The 16,099-nt window shown below is 34.9% G+C and overlaps 1 protein-coding gene across 11 annotated transcripts in view; it reads right to left on the bottom strand.

Annotated features, from left to right (window-relative positions):
• NBEA (neurobeachin) overlaps positions 1 to 16,099 on the bottom strand; it is a 460,498-nt gene that overhangs the window by 272,095 nt on the left and 172,304 nt on the right. For all 11 annotated transcript variants that reach the window (XM_058419545.1, XM_058419546.1, XM_058419548.1 and 8 more), the window contains one exon: positions 8,974 to 9,412. In XM_058419545.1, coding sequence (XP_058275528.1) covers positions 8,974 to 9,412 — 439 coding nt within the window. The remainder of the gene's footprint in view (positions 1 to 8,973; positions 9,413 to 16,099) is intronic.

Raw genomic sequence — 16,099 nt, 5'->3', positions numbered from 1 at the left:
TTAAATTTGCAATACAATCACTGTGGAAGTATTTCCTATTTTCCTGCATATTTTATAAAGATGAAGCTAAATTCAAGGTCTTCCTCCTCATATTTGAACAGTTCAGTGGTCTTTCAGAGTGTCCAAAAGATCACCTAATTTTCCATAGCAAAGGCCACATATGTCAGCTTTATTTCCCAGATTTAATAGGATCAGTTTAATTTGGAAGGGACCCCTAATGAGTGTAGTTTAGGACTGAAATACAGTTTCTATAGCAAGAAGGGCAATCCTTCCTAAATCCCACAAATATAAAGCTCTACACATGGTTAGCATTCTTTTGTATGCCTAAATCATCACATTAGGATAGGTCAGGTGCTATTAAACAACAAATTATCAAGAAATATCAAGAGAAACCTCTTTACCATTAGAATAGGGGAAATGAGTGAGATGACAACATCCCTGACTGAAAGAAAATGCAGCTTTCTGACATGTCATACATGGTGACCTTGTCAAAATGTCTCATTCCTACTGATAAAACAAAATACACTGAGTAAATGCAGAATGACATCGAGATGAAGCAGACAGAAAAATTGTGTGAACAATACATCAGAATGGTCAAAAACGTGCAAAACAATAAGAGGGACAGCAGAACAAGAAAGGTGAAAGAGAATGATTGCCCTTCAAGTAAAGAAAGTCATCTTTTAGCCTATCCAACCACTCCAAGAGCTCATACAGTGAAATCAGGCAAGTAAAATAAATCAGACTTCTGAAAGAAGTATTATACTTGAGCATAATATGATCTGAGGAATGAATTTACTGTGATAGATGCCTTACATCTATCTGTCAGGCATTCAGGTTTTTCTTTCCTGAAGGAGCAGAAATCTAAAGACTAGAAGAAAAGGTTATATATATTTCTGTATTTCAGTTTAGGCCTTTCTTTTTTAAAACATATTTCGGACTCCCTAAATGCTCCAAACTGGCCCACAGTTGTCTGAATCACATCATCACGGTCTCAAATGATTCCCACAGATTTAGTCAGCAAAAACTTAGTAATTGCTTGCAGCAACTGATTTTATTTCTTGTTTGCTGGGTGTTTTATCATTCTAAATACACCTGTGGCTCCTAATCACTGTTCCTTTACTGTGAGTGTCCTTTACCAGTTTCAAACATGAGCATGAAGTCATCGTAATTCATATCATGCTTAATGTGAGTGTTGTTGATTCAACCCACATACTACTTATGCATTGCTGGTTCATTAAATAACCTCAGCAAATAGCTACAGGATTCTTCTGGGGTTTAGAAATTTGCATGAAATAACTAGATAGAAAATAATACCATTAATGCATTGAAATGCAAAAAGAGAAAATGGAAATTTAAAAAAAACCACCACTTTCTCAAATTGACTTTACTTTAATATTTAGCTGCACAGTGCTGGTGACAGACAAATCAGGTTATGCAGCTCTGTATTTTCTCTTTCTTTGTGATTCACCTTCTGTATCTCTTCACCATTTTAAAATTTAAAGGCTTTCCAACTTAATCACTGTGGTCAACATAAAGGTCAGAGATAAGCCTTCAATACTCGATGTCTCGAGCTACCTATCTGAGCAGCAGCAATTAAATTAGAATCACTTTACTCTCTTGTGGGATATGTGAAACCTCTTAAGGCTGAATTAAATATTCTGGCTCCTCCTTTCCTACCCTACAGCAGCAGAAAACACAAGGCTTTTTCAAGCATTCCTAAAAAAGCATCATAGACTTCAGGCAAGTTTTTCATAGAATTGCTCTGTGTCAAACAGCAACTTCAGCGGTTTCAAAAAAAAATCACATTAGAAAGTAGGTGGCAATTTGTCTGCTATATTACATGCTACCTTGTTCCTACAGCTAGATTAACTTAATCTCTGAAAAGAAAGCTTAATATTTCTTCTCTGAAAGTTATTTCTATTGGCCATATCTCTGTACATATCTAGTCCTTTATGAAACATTCATACTGTTGATTACCCCCTGTTCTTTCCAATTTCAGCCCCAGACTTTGACCTGAACCTGCAATGTTACTACGTACTAACAACACATTCTGAATCCTACTTTAAACAACCTTCTATTAAGTTGACAGCATTAAGATAAGATTCATCTGATACCAAGGAGGAAAGGTTTAACTCAGAGTAAACAGCCATGGAGGGAAAAAAGGGGATTAAAAAATTCTGAGGTATAGATGAGTTTTAGAAGAGATACGGAACACTCTCAGAAGGATATAACTGTTGGGACTTACGCAAATGAAATATTAGTGCTGAATATCCATGCATTATGGATTCTTTCAATTGTTTGATACTACACATGCACCAAAACCTCCAAGTCTTAAAGTATATGAAATGATCCTATACTACTAAATAAAAATTGCTTGTTTCTAACTAGAAGAAAGTGAAACATCTTAGGTGTTGTTTTAGGATACAGACATGAAGATCATTGATGTTCACTCTTGGATCAATCAGAGGAGTAAGTATTTATTCACAGAGAAATTCTGTCCTTTGCATCCCAGATAAATTACCTGTAGCATCTAAAATAATCTAAAATACTGAAAAGAAACAAGGAAAACTTTAAAAGATAAAAAAGCTAATTATAAAGAAAGATTAACGGTCTTGGATAAACAGAGAAATGGGAAATATTGGAAGTTTAATAAGTGTGAAATAAGTGAATAGAATCTACGTGAACGTTTGATGTATTAAATGTCAGGAACATCATCAAATATAGAAAAAAACCCCAAAGAAACTATCAATATTAGGTATAAATGAGTATGAGTGAGTAACCAAATTCTGCACATATGTTGAAAAAAAAAAAAAAAAGTAAGGCTAAAAAGCTGCTATCAATCCTGTAGAAGAAGGCAGATAGGGATAAACAGCAAGACAAAAATGCAGTACAATTTTCATCTATATAGCCAGTGAATTTGATAAAACATTAGAGTAGGGAGATGCTGGTTTCTCCTCATCAACTTCAGGCTAGATATACCTATAGTTCCATGTATACACAAGAAGACTTATATTACACAGGTGATAGGAAGAGTTTTGAAAGAGCTACCTGTGTATAGCTAAATGACAGACAAGAGGAATATGATTACAGCCTGATGAAAATAAATTGAGGGTTAAAATACCCAATTTTGGTTGACTTGAACCTACTCATAAATTTAGGATGATTTTTTTTCCAAACAAACAGCTGAGGTGGCGATGAGCTTTCCCTTTGTCTTTTATTATATTTACTAAATGAGTGACTAAGGCACTCTCTAGGAATACAGATGATCCAACTTCAGCCTTCTTCTCTAACAGGATCTGAAACCATACCTGAGCCTCTGGAGTGTATTTTTACTGCTAACTTAGGAAAATACATTCTAGAGAATGTCAAGCATTTTCTTTGGTCCAGTCTCCACTGCACAAAGATAATGAAAATTGCCTTGAGTGAACTGGAACCAGATGAGTCCTTTAATTCCCACACTCCTGATCTGGTTTTTCATTCATACGTTCATACGCTATTGTGACACCCAATTTAATGGGGAATGCAGTGCCTCAGAACAGACAATGCCTGTACCTGTCCCTTCTTGATTCATGGGGAGAATGTTCTATTTTCCTTCAATTATTTGTAATTAACTTTAAAAAGTAACCATGTTTGTTGGGAGAAGACTCAAATGTATTTATACATAATTATTTTTTAATAAGATTTCAGGAAAATCAAATCTATTTTTCAGCAATCATCATTTGGAGAATCTAATGATGCTAACAGGAATATGGCCTATTCAAATGACTTAGTATACCACTGCATACTAGCGATCTTCCAAAGGTGGGAAATCATACAACCTCTCTATTTGAACCTTCAGTACATCTTCTCCAAAGAACAAACAAACAAACAAAAACCCAAACCAAAACAACAAACAAAGTAAAAAAGAACACCCCACTGCTGTATTCTAGCAAAACACATAGATGCTTTAGGTAACCCCTCTAAATATAGCATACCTACATAAATTTAAACATATTTTTGAAGATCACTTGTCTACATATTAATGGGAAGGACATGTATGAGACCTGACGGGATCTCACAAGTTGTCCACCTTATCCAGCACTTTTAAAACTGGCCCCAAGATTTTTCCATCAGGGAAAAAAAAACGGAAAAAAAACCAAAAAAAAACCCAAAAAAGCAAAACCAAACCTGCAAAAATCCAAACTAAAATACTTCAAAATATTCTCAAATATGTTCCTAAAGACTTCACCAAGTACATAAACTAAGCAAACCCATAATCTTCCAATTTATGAACTGATAATGGATTAAAGGCAATCCCATCTTTAACAGCAACAAAAATAACTGATCATTTAATTTCTAAGAACTCAAGATTTTCTACTTATGCAAGCATTCTTCCCCTTGAAATAATTCTAAGAACAGAAAATATATGTAAATTACCTCAGTTTGAAAAAATAATAAATGAGACACAAAACCACAAGCAATCTCAATTTCAGTAACAGCTCCCATCCAAGAAATCTCTACTAGAAAAAAGTGAAGAGAAAAAAGTGAAGACGAAAAAGTGTAAGCTTCAAAATGCAATACTGAGTAGAATTACACACGAATTCAAAACCCATAACGATCTACATTGCATCTAGTGACCAATGCAAATTGATCAACAAAAAAGAAACAAGAAATCCCCAAACCCTAAAAATCAATAAGAGGGACTGAATTTTGTCAGACAAAAGATGAGAAAGCAAAAAGGAATTATTTGTGAGTTATGCTCCATTAGTCACAAATCTAGGTGAAATAACCCTTTGTATTTGCTTCTAAAAATGTCAACCTGGATGCCATTTTCAAGAAATTCAGTCTGACATTAAAAGACATGTCATAACTTCGAGGATCCAGGCTCCTGTGTCCCCGAAATCTGTTTATATAGCTCATAATGTAATTACAGCTACCTTAAGACAGATGAGGCAGAAGGCGGCAATATATTGAAAACTAATTGAAAAATGCAGTTGTCCAGAAGCACTTGCGGGGAAGAGGTCTCTGAAAAGCTGCTCAAAGCTTCAGAGTTTGAAGTGAAATTTTTGATGTTGTCACTCTCAATCTATTGAAGAGCTGACAGACAATCAAACCCGTCTGGCTGCCTGGCAGCTCATTTTGCTGGCAGGTGGCAAACAATTAGACACACCAATTTGTGCCTCCTGATGACATTAAAGCATGAAACTAAGTTGTATGCAGGGCCTAGTGATTTGTGTGAAAGCATTTCAAAAATAATACTCTTTGCCGTGGCAACTCATTTCAGACTGCCACCTCCCATTACGGCTTTGAGTGGTGAAGACGACAGACTTGAGTTACGTGCGGCGCAAGGCCGCTTCTGTTCAATCCGTCATCAGCGCCCCCCGAGACCTCAATCCCCTCCTTTCATCAATATCACCTCATCATTTACATTTGATAGCACTTGAACTGCTGCATACATTAGCTACACACAGCTCTCATTTGATAAAACATGCTGGGCACTTTTTCTGCTTTTATGTTTCATTTACAACTGCACAAATTCCACAGGAGAATATGTGGTAGCCTCTTAAAAAACTCTTGCAGACATGTTAGCAATGTACATTTAAAAAAAAATGCAGAGCAAAACACGTCATATTAAATGCTAAAATACACTTCTCAATTTCAATTCTATTTACAGGAGTTCACTTTACATGGTGTTTAGTGTTTAGCTTCATCCGTGATCATAATTAAAGAAAATTACCTCAACTGTTCTTTTACTAGGCACTCAGATATCCATATGCAAAAAAAACCCACAAAAAAACCCCTAGCCTTACAAGGACTAAGAATATCTTCAGGTTAATGTGCAAAATACACTTCTGTAACCTAGATTTGCTTATAAATATGGAATCACTGTGCTTATTTTATAAAACCTGAAACAAATAGAACCTGACAAAACAATACACTCCATTGCTCATGGCTCTCCCCAGGGACAATAAAGATGACCAACAGCCACATTGCTCAGTGAAGTACCAAAAGCTGCACAAACTACAGCAACACAAAATCCTACAGAAATATGGTTTACAGGCATAGTTTTAGCTTTAAAAACACCTCCTGGTTTATCTTATTTAACTGTTATTTTATATTAGTAAACACAATTTCATTCACATGAGCAAGTAGGGAAAAACAATCCTGCTGTAATTTTTTTTTCCATTTTTCAACAGTTATTGGGATACTACAGGAAATAAAATGTTCAGAAATCTCCACTAGAGAAAATTCATGCTGTTTTCTCAATTAATACTTAAATTTGTTCAGTTATTACTTCAATATACTATTCAAGGTTTTTTCCACCTAACCCTTCTTTCATTCCCCATGTAAAGTTAGAGAGTCAGGATCTGAATCTACACCACCTTTTAAATTTCAAAAAGTGACACCATCACCATACATATTTGCCTCCAAAGACTGTCACAGTGGTCAAGAGAGTACTCTGGCAATATGAAAAATCTGCACTGCTCACTTGTTTGAACAGTAGGCATAATTCAATAGTGTAGCAAGGGATTGGAACCAGTCAGTTGAGGTCCTGTGGCCTAAGAACCTCTGTATTTTTATCAAGATGCCCACAGTTCAAAAACATTTGTTTAGTTTTGGATAAAAGAATGTAACATTCTTGATCTTCTAGACTTGCCTGAACCTGTCACCTTTCCCTTCATAGTTGTTGCTTATACTGAAGACCATCATCTACCTCGCTCACCAAAATCAGAGAGCAGGAGCATTAATTTAAGAGTGGAAAAAAAACCAAAAAACCCACACACACAAAAAAAAATCCCACACCAAAAATGATATAAAAGTGAATTCTTTTGCCTAAACTTCACCCGTTACCACTTTTCCCCTTTTTCCCTGAAGAAGTGAACAATTCTGAAGGCTGACATGTACAATGTAGGCTACCAAGATACAAACACAGCAGTGCACTTTGTACAGGAAATCACAAAATTTAGTCTGCAGGGTAGCAGGTCAGGGAAAAACCAAGCCACTAAACTCACTAGCTACTAAACTTATTAAGTATGAAATATCTATCAAAACTTATAAGCTCTAGACATGAGACACCTCTTAAATAATGACATAATTCTATATTTTCTAGTACTACTAATGATGTTCAAAAGGTACAAGCAGTCACATTGTTGCAGGAACAATTAAATGTAGGCTCTTGCATTAAATAAGGGTTATGGACAACTGACTGCAGCCCTCTGGAGTTTTTAATGCTTTCTTATAGAGCTATAATTTAGAAATGCACACTAATATTCATGTCTTCAACCACCTTAATGTCAAGTTCCCTCTAACAATGATAAAGACATCTCATGAGGTGATATGCTCCTTTTTAATTTAGGTGTCTGGCACTTTGTGACTCAACCACAGCTCTCTGGATGAAATATCTTTCTTATTAACCCAGGTAGAAATTTAGATAAAGTAACCTTTTTTGGTGATTACAGTTAAGGTGTGATAATTTCTACATGTGGCATGATGTTTTATACTGCTTAATGTACAAGAATGCATTCTGGAATATGGTGGTTCCTCACAGAGGATAAGGAAACATTCCTAACTGTATAGAAAGAAAAAAATATTTTTCACCTCATATAGAAATAAAACTAAAATTAAAAAAAAAAGCAGACTGATGAACTAAAACAAAATGAAAAAAACCAACCCAATGAAAAAGGTCTTAAATGAGCTTCTCTAGAAGAGACTTAAGACCTAAAATATTATTAGAAAGGGACATATTAATTGCTTCTAAATTATATTTCACTTTTCCTATCTTTAAAAAATCATCTTTCTTACAACAGACACTATCTGATTGTTAATTGAATTATTTCAGAAAAGCAGCCTCAATTCTTATGTATAGAGATACAAAAAAGCACCAGATATTATTATGGACCTCAACAGAAAAGCAATTCACTTTTATTCTAAAATTCTGACATATCTTCTTGCACTTTACTGTTCATGTTTTGTTGAAAAAATTGAATATTATTTTTCTTAAGACTTAATGAAGACATCTATGATATTGCAGATCTCTAGTATATAAAGATTTTTTTCCTCATAAATCACAAGATAATTATTTTCTGCCTTAGTTTTTTTTATTTCCTTCAGTATTTTACTTCCTATACCTGGCTGATAAACGAATATACTTTTAAGTTTTCAAGACTTGTCTTAAATTATTTTTAAGTCTTGATTCTATTTTTAACATTTTTAAGAACATTTTTATGAAGAAACTGAAAGGATGGAAGATACAGCCACAACAACACTCACAAGAATTAGGTCTAAACTCACAATGAATGGGACCACCCTTCTGGAAGGATGTTGAGAATTGCACAACAACACTATTTCTATGTTCAGGATAACTGAGAGTAACTGGACATTTATAGGCACGTATATTCATTAGAAACTAGGAAGATACAGCACAAGAAACCAAACAAAGGACTCTGTGGAAATGTTCATGAGTTTAGTTTTAAGCACTAACTTCTGAGCTTTGACAACTTCTGTTGTTTAAAGAACTAAAAGGAAACTCGTTTCTACCATGACCAAGCAAACGATTTGCCATGGTCAAAGCATTTCAGTACCAGAAAACAGTTCAATGATGGATCTAATTAAGATTTAAGCCTTTGAAAGAATATTCAACTGAATTTCTGCACAATCTGTTCTATATCAGCAGATATTACCCCTCCTCCTTCTCACTAAAATGCAGCCTTAAAGAAAAAAAAAAAAAAAAATTATTTGACATATATTTCTTTGCAACAGGCTTGTTTTCCAAGTACTTCATAGAGTTTTATTCACTGCTAACAGAGAAAAACAAGGTGAATTACTTTTGTCTCTACTACATGGTCTGTTGGTAATGCAGAAAGGGAGACACGAGTGCAGTTGTTTTTAACATACTTTAATACAAACCAAAAGTAGAATAACCTTCCTGAAGAAATAAAAGCCCTTCAAACTTCTGAATTACGTCAATATAAAATAATGAGTCCAACCATATACCTGTCAAATGAGTGAAACTGCATGGGAAGAATAGCCTGAGCTTCTCTCTTCAGTGCAGGATCTGGGTAAGGGATTGGATCCGGGCCACATTCTGCAATTTCAACAGGGGCTGCCACAAGACTTTTCAGTATTTCTTTGACATTGATTCCTTTACTTTGGCTGATACTGGATATTGAAGATGCAGGTTTCAGAATTTCACTGGGGCTTTCTGTTAAGCTCTCCTGAGATTTCTTCACTTCTGAAGACAAAGTAGACAACAGCTCACTCATAGCATCAGGACCTGTGCTGGTCTCTAAGTCTGTCCCATTCAAAATATTGGGCATCTGTTCATCTCCAATTCCAGAATCTGTATGAGGGATAGAACTTTCAAGCTGAATATCTTCAACCGGTGTTGGTGTTTCTTTATCTTTGATATTTTCTGGAAATACAGTTGGTGACTCTGTAGTGAAATAGAGATTATGAACAAAATTTAGTTTGATATTTTCCCTTAAAAATATGATCATAAGGTTTTATATGACAGAAACGTGTTATAAAGACCACAAATCATGGTATTTTAAAACTTAAAAACTCATTCTATATACAAAAAATTTTACCCTCAACAGCTGTTTGGTGTATAGACAGACTTGCAAGAGGGAGCCCAAAATCACATTATATAAACTCAGTAACATTTAGAAACGACAGCCAACTACTTACACAGTAATCAAACAACAGAATACTGCCAGCAAAAACAACATTCAAAGTTATAACCTGTTAATTGAAGAATTGTATGAACCTTGAGCCTACTAGAAGAGACAATTGCAATCACTTATGCTTTCGGATTACTGCAAAATTTAGTCTTTTGTATTGCTGTCATCAAATATTAAGATTGCATTCAAAACAAAACTGCTAAACCATTTGTTTGTTTTGTCTTTTGTTTAAAATATGTATTACACACATTTCTACACACATATCATTGCACTGAATACAGATTAATTCATACATGAAGGAAGAGGTGTTATTATTGATTTTTTAGACACTTCTTTTCCCACAAAAGTAAAATTCTGTAATTCAGGAAAAATTACTGAACAAAATAAATATAGCTTCATAGAGAGAGGCAAGTGAAATCTGTTGAGTTTGGAACATTTCCAGATTGAAAAGGATCCTGCAACATCTTGTAACCGAGAAGACCATACCTCTATTAATTACTTCAGTGAAACAGGCACAAAATCTTTATTAAATAAGAATGATTTGTCAGGCTTAGACAAATGTCAAGTAGAGGTGTGAGTAACTTATCTATTCATACTTTTGACTAGAGAAAAACATACTGTGGCTATTTTTATTGACAAAATATTTTTTAGTTTATTTTTAAACTACATTATTTTCATTAGATTACTTGTCTTGATTATAAAATTTAGCTATCCTATGTATGAAATAAGAACATTTTTTTTAATGGCTCTGATATAGTGGTTTAGATATTATGGGAAATATTTTACAATGTATTTGAATGAAGTTCTGTTACAAAAAAAAAAAAATTGCTTCAGAAATGCAATTTTAATAACAATCTCATAACTAACTATTGATTTTTTAGTACAGTCAGGTAAAAAATACCTATTTAGCATATGGGCATAAGTGTGGGTACATGCACATGTGCACATTAAAAAAATCTATAAGAGATTATTTATGTGTTTGAACTAATGGTCATGTAAACCTCTGCATATGTACAAGTATTAAGAAAGAAGAGGCTTTTAAAAAGATGAAGCAGAATCACCCATTATAAAGGAGCATTGTTTTCTTCTTTTAACAGCCATAAACACTGAAGCCACTTCCTCCTCCTTTTTCTCTTAAGTGCCTTAAACACATCTTATCAAATAGATATGAGCTCTTTGTGAAGCAGGAAGTAGAAACTGGATTTATGAGCTGCATCAAATGCATTTAGCATCTGCCAGGTCAGGAAGCAAAAAGATCCATATCTACTTAGTACTGCCTATATTTGGCACAGAAAGACATCTGATCCACAGAATGATCCTAATGAATTTTCTGCTTGTCTCTTTAAACTCCATCCATCCAAAGACAACACTTCGCGACTGAAGGGAAGATTAGTACTGGACAGCCAGTAAAGCAGGTTGCTGCCCATGAAATGTATGGTGAATAAAATGGCATAAGGCTCCATTATCATGTAAATGAAAAGAAGGCACTGAAAAAAGATGATGGTCCACTACATGGTGAAGTTAGGTTATACTCAACCTCAATTTTTATAAAGGTCAATAATGCTGAACAGAAAACTAAAGACAGAAAACCTGATCGAAATACAGTGTGGAAAGTCAAGTATCTTGAGTAAACCAGAAGAAAGACTTTGATGCATTAAAATCTGTTGTAATGGACTGACTCCAAGCCAATTTAGAAAGAAACATCCATATTACTGGTCTAGTAGCAGGCACTTTTGCCAAACAGATGACTGGAGATAGTAACGCATCACTGGAGAAAACTATACAAGATTTCTCTTTTTAAGAGATAGGAAAAAAATTAGCTGAACAACTGCAAACCTTCAACAGAAAGCAAGATTTCAGGATTTATTTTGGAGTAAAGAATACTAATGGAATGCAATGAGAAGATTAAAAAATGGGCTTCTTAAAAGAGTTTTTAAAATACTTATTATTCAGAGAAAGTAAGGGTCAATATAGTAAATTCAGTAAAGCTGGGGTTGTCACAATAGATTGTAATTTAGTCATTAGACTCTGGAATTTATTAGAATGTGGGAAAATAAACTGGCTAAGAAGAAGCCATCAGATACTTTCAAAAGAAAAGAAAAAAAACCCCATCAGGCTGAAATAAACTACCATGGGAGATACTTTATTCAAATTTTTAATACAGATTTCAGGTAAAACATTGTGGTGAAATTTGCTGATGACAAAATTATGAGGTAAAACTGATGGTCACAGAAGCATGAGTACAAGAAGGCATTATGGCAGAACTGCAAATTACATTTAATAGTGAAAAGCTTTGTATCTAGTGAAGATCACAGAGTTTCCCATTATAACTGGAAGCCATCTGACTGAATGACTGAAGAGAAGGACTTGGATACATCAATTGCTGGCTAACTACCTAATTACCAATAAAATACTCTCATGGAAAAGGCAAATGTGGCTCCAAAGTTCTTTGAATAAATAGTTCCTGCAAGAGCTAGGCATTAACAGCATTAGAGAAGGCTCTGGAAGGATTCATTATGGAATACTGTGTACGCATTCGTATTTGAGCAATGTGCAAGTGCCACTATGGAGATACATAGCAATCTACTGTTGCAGAAATGTTTGGCTGACTTAGACATAGTCTGGCCAAACTAATACTGAGAAGTTATACAACAGCTATCACAAGCAGTAGATGAAAACTAAAACAAACAAATAAACAAAATCAAAACCAAACAAAGAATGGCAGGGTCGGCATGAAAAAAAGAGAAAAACTGTGTGAACCCATCACAAGAAAACTTTAGTATAGAAAGTGACAGTCATCAATATATAATTAAGGTTATAGAGAAGATTTCCAATCAGCATAGCAAGTCAAAAAAACAGAACTAATTTTGAAATGCTATAGATAGGACTGTACTTAATTACTCAGCAGGTGACTTGCAAACTTTTGTTCCCAAGTGAAAATAAAATGTTGGGAGGTCTGCATCATTTGATGCTAAAAATGGAAGTAAAATTATATTTGAGTACATAAAATTTTAATATGACATACTATAAAGTACATAACACTAATTGAAAGAATTTAGGGCAAAAATATCAAAGGGAGTTATTCTATGTTCAGAAAATTGTATGGATACACGATTTCCACAAAAATCAGATTTGTATCTTTACTTTTCTTGCTGTGTCCCCAATACCTAATACAAATACGCTGTACTAAGCCGATTCAGCTCAGTCTGATTTTTCACAATGAATAACAATATCTGAAAACTACTAAGTGCGTTAACTCTCATTTTTAAAATATCAAACAAGCTAAATGAATAAGGGTTTAAAAGGTTCAATTTATTTTTTGCGTCTTAAGTAAAAATAAATTCAGAACTGATAAGACTTCTTAACTGCCTTTCAGATAAGAATCCTAGCAAATTAGGATAGGTGAAATCTACATAAATATGGCTGAAGACATGAATTGTAAGACCTTCTTGATCAGCATTATTGTTACTAGTATTATTTTATGTAAATGGTAAACTTAGCATAGGCCACAAAACCTGACCAGTTTTAGTTATCAAACTGCATATCCATAAGTTCTCTTCCTTATTCTTTTACACCATGTCTTAGTACTTCTGTTGTCTTCTGAGTGCAGAAATAAATACTGCTTCATAAAATGATTTGGAAAAATCTTAAACCAGAAATGTCTATTCTTTTATAAAAAATCTAAATACTGAAAGCAACTTAGCGAAATGGTAAACACAAACAGAAGCAAAGCCACAACTGATTGCATCTGTCCACGTTCTAACACTGTGACAGTAAGATACTAAATTTTCAGAAACCTCATCAGTTTTCTACAGCACAAGGCCATGTCAGTAGACAAAGCAGAATCATTACTAGAGCTAGTGATCTTAACCCTGTCAGAAACAGGCAGTTGGAAGCCAGATGCCTCCTTGTTACTGTTTTTCATTCTAACTAATGAGTTCATCTACTACATTATGGGAAAAATATGGGCCTAAGTTAACTAAATGACATATTGTATATCTGGTGACCTCATCCGTCACGCTCCTTCCCTAAAATATCTTGTTTGCTTGTGATTTATGAAGTGTATTGTAGTTGTTTTAACCTACTGAGTTACCTAAATAGCTCTTGCACTGCTTCCATATGGCTAAAAAACACAACCCACACTCCCTCTGCTTATTAACCTAATAATGAGCCGTCTCGTATGTAAGGTAAATACCCACAATTTTGCCATTATAAAAAATGATGATACAAGTCACACTTCTAATATGTATTGACTTTTAAAAGAGGGGAAAACTAAGTGTATATTCTTGTAATCTTCTTGTCTTTTTCATACTGTTAAACCTCCCTACTAGATAAAAATGTGCTGAAATTTTTCAAAAGTAAGATGAATGACAATGATTTTTTTAAATTGCTTACAATGCAGCTGAAAAAAATTTGCAAAGTAATACTATCCCAAATCATAGTCAAATTTCTGCTGTAAACAATAGAGAAATATTTGGGAGTGGAAGGGTTTGGGCAATCTTGATATAGGACTTGCCTCCACCTTTGTCTGCATTTGCACTGAAAAAATTATGACTTGTTTTCTGCATAGCTATCTTAAAGCACTGGTGATAACCTTAATAGTTGCCTTTTATAAAACTTTTGTGATTTCCTACAAATTTCCAGAAACAGCACCCTACAAGCTGAAAATGCTTTCATTCCAAGTAGGCAGTGATATTACAGCTTCCTCCATAGGTGGAAGAGTGAACAAATCAATTCCTAAAGTCTAGGCCATAAAGACAGAGTAGAAAAATTCTTCCCTGCAACATCAGTCTACTAATTTTCATGTGTAAGAAGCAGCATGATTAAACTGAGATGAGAAACTAAATATGAGAAAAGAATCAAAGAGCAATAAGGGTCTGATTTAAAAGTACATTGAGAGAAGTAAGCAAGAACAGACTTGCGATAGACATGTCCCTGGAGGTTGAGGCACAACAGTGAGAAGAATCCTCTTAAAAGAAGCACTAAGATTCCAAGCTGCTCTTTATCTGCTACTCAGGACCTTCACTTCTGTTGGTATTTCTATTTCTCTGTGAAAGTTATAAGTGGACCAGAGTAAAAATTTCCCTTATAGTGGTCCTGATCATGGCCCAACCATGTAGAATCTACTCATTTTGGCAGCTTGGCTGGTATTAATCTTCACGTAACCATGCATCAATAGGCAAATTTGGTCACATCCCACTAACAGACTTCATGGGGTTCTGTTATTTCAGGGGCAAAGCAACATGAACAACACTGACAGCAGAACTCGTTTGCTGTTCTAAAATACTTTTAAACAAGTTTCTTTGTAAATTCTATTATTAAAATGTGAGGGAAAAGAGCCTGGCTTAGGGTTACATATTTCCGTTCTTTCACTGTCAGTCTTTTATCCACAAAAACATTTGATAAATGCAGCCGGCATTTAGCCTGCATCTGTTATTTAACCAACATATTTACCCAGGTTTGTGAAATTCCTGCCAGACGAAACATTGTCCCTTTCTTTCCGTAAGGACAGCAATGCAACAGTGCAGATTCAGCTGTCTAACAGCATGCCAGCATGCGCACACAAGGAGGTGGAAGTAGAGCACATGCCATGGCAGCCTCTGGCTGGCAAGAAGAAAAGCCAAAAGTAGGATACCTCAGAGCTCTGATACATGTGGCTGAGGGCAGAAAGAACACAGCTGAAAATGAGGGGACTGAGGTAGGTCAGATAGGAAACAGCTCTGGGCTGGGTTGGCAATTGGAAGGGCACAGATCTTGATACAGGAGATTTAAGACAGAGGGTTGGGAATTTTCCTTATAGCCAGAGTGGATTTGTGAGGAGAAGGGATGTAGCTGTCAACCAGGAAAAGCAGAGAGACACTGAAATGGGAGAGGAATAGAGCAGAAGGGACTTCAGGTAGGGAAATCAAGATTGGGAAGTGATTGAAGAGGACAGTTATCATCAGCCCCTGTTCACAGCTGGCCATGTGTAAGTGCATATCTTCTCTTTTTGTTCACTGGAAATTTCTTCTAGGTGCTCTAATTGCTCAAAAGTCTTATTTCTTTCCCTGCAGTCACTAAGGCAGGCACACAGGGCCTTCTTTCTACCTTGACCACAGAAAGGACACTGAAAGAGCCATTCATGACAGACACAATCTCTTCATCTGTTTAGGCAATGTCTTTAATCAATGTCCTAATTCTTCTTTACTAACCAAAGGTCTTTCACTCAGTGTTTGATGCATAAGACACTAGTCTGATTGATTACCTGGCTGCCAAACAAAATGTCGCCAGTCTTAAACCAAAGCATTACCAAGATATTAGCCAAAAGATACTAAAAAGATAAAATAAAAATAAGAAAATGAGAAGTCAGATTAAAGAGATATTAGCTTTAGAGTAAACGAGGTACTTACATTTTGAAACCAAACCCTAAGAGAAATTAGGAACAATATGGTAATATGTTT

This window comes from Hirundo rustica, chromosome 2 (genome assembly GCF_015227805.2).
Source record: "Hirundo rustica isolate bHirRus1 chromosome 2, bHirRus1.pri.v3, whole genome shotgun sequence".
NCBI lineage: Eukaryota > Metazoa > Chordata > Aves > Passeriformes > Hirundinidae > Hirundo > Hirundo rustica.
Note: the sequence above shows the minus strand (reverse complement) of the source record. Positions and strands in the feature narration are given on the sequence as shown.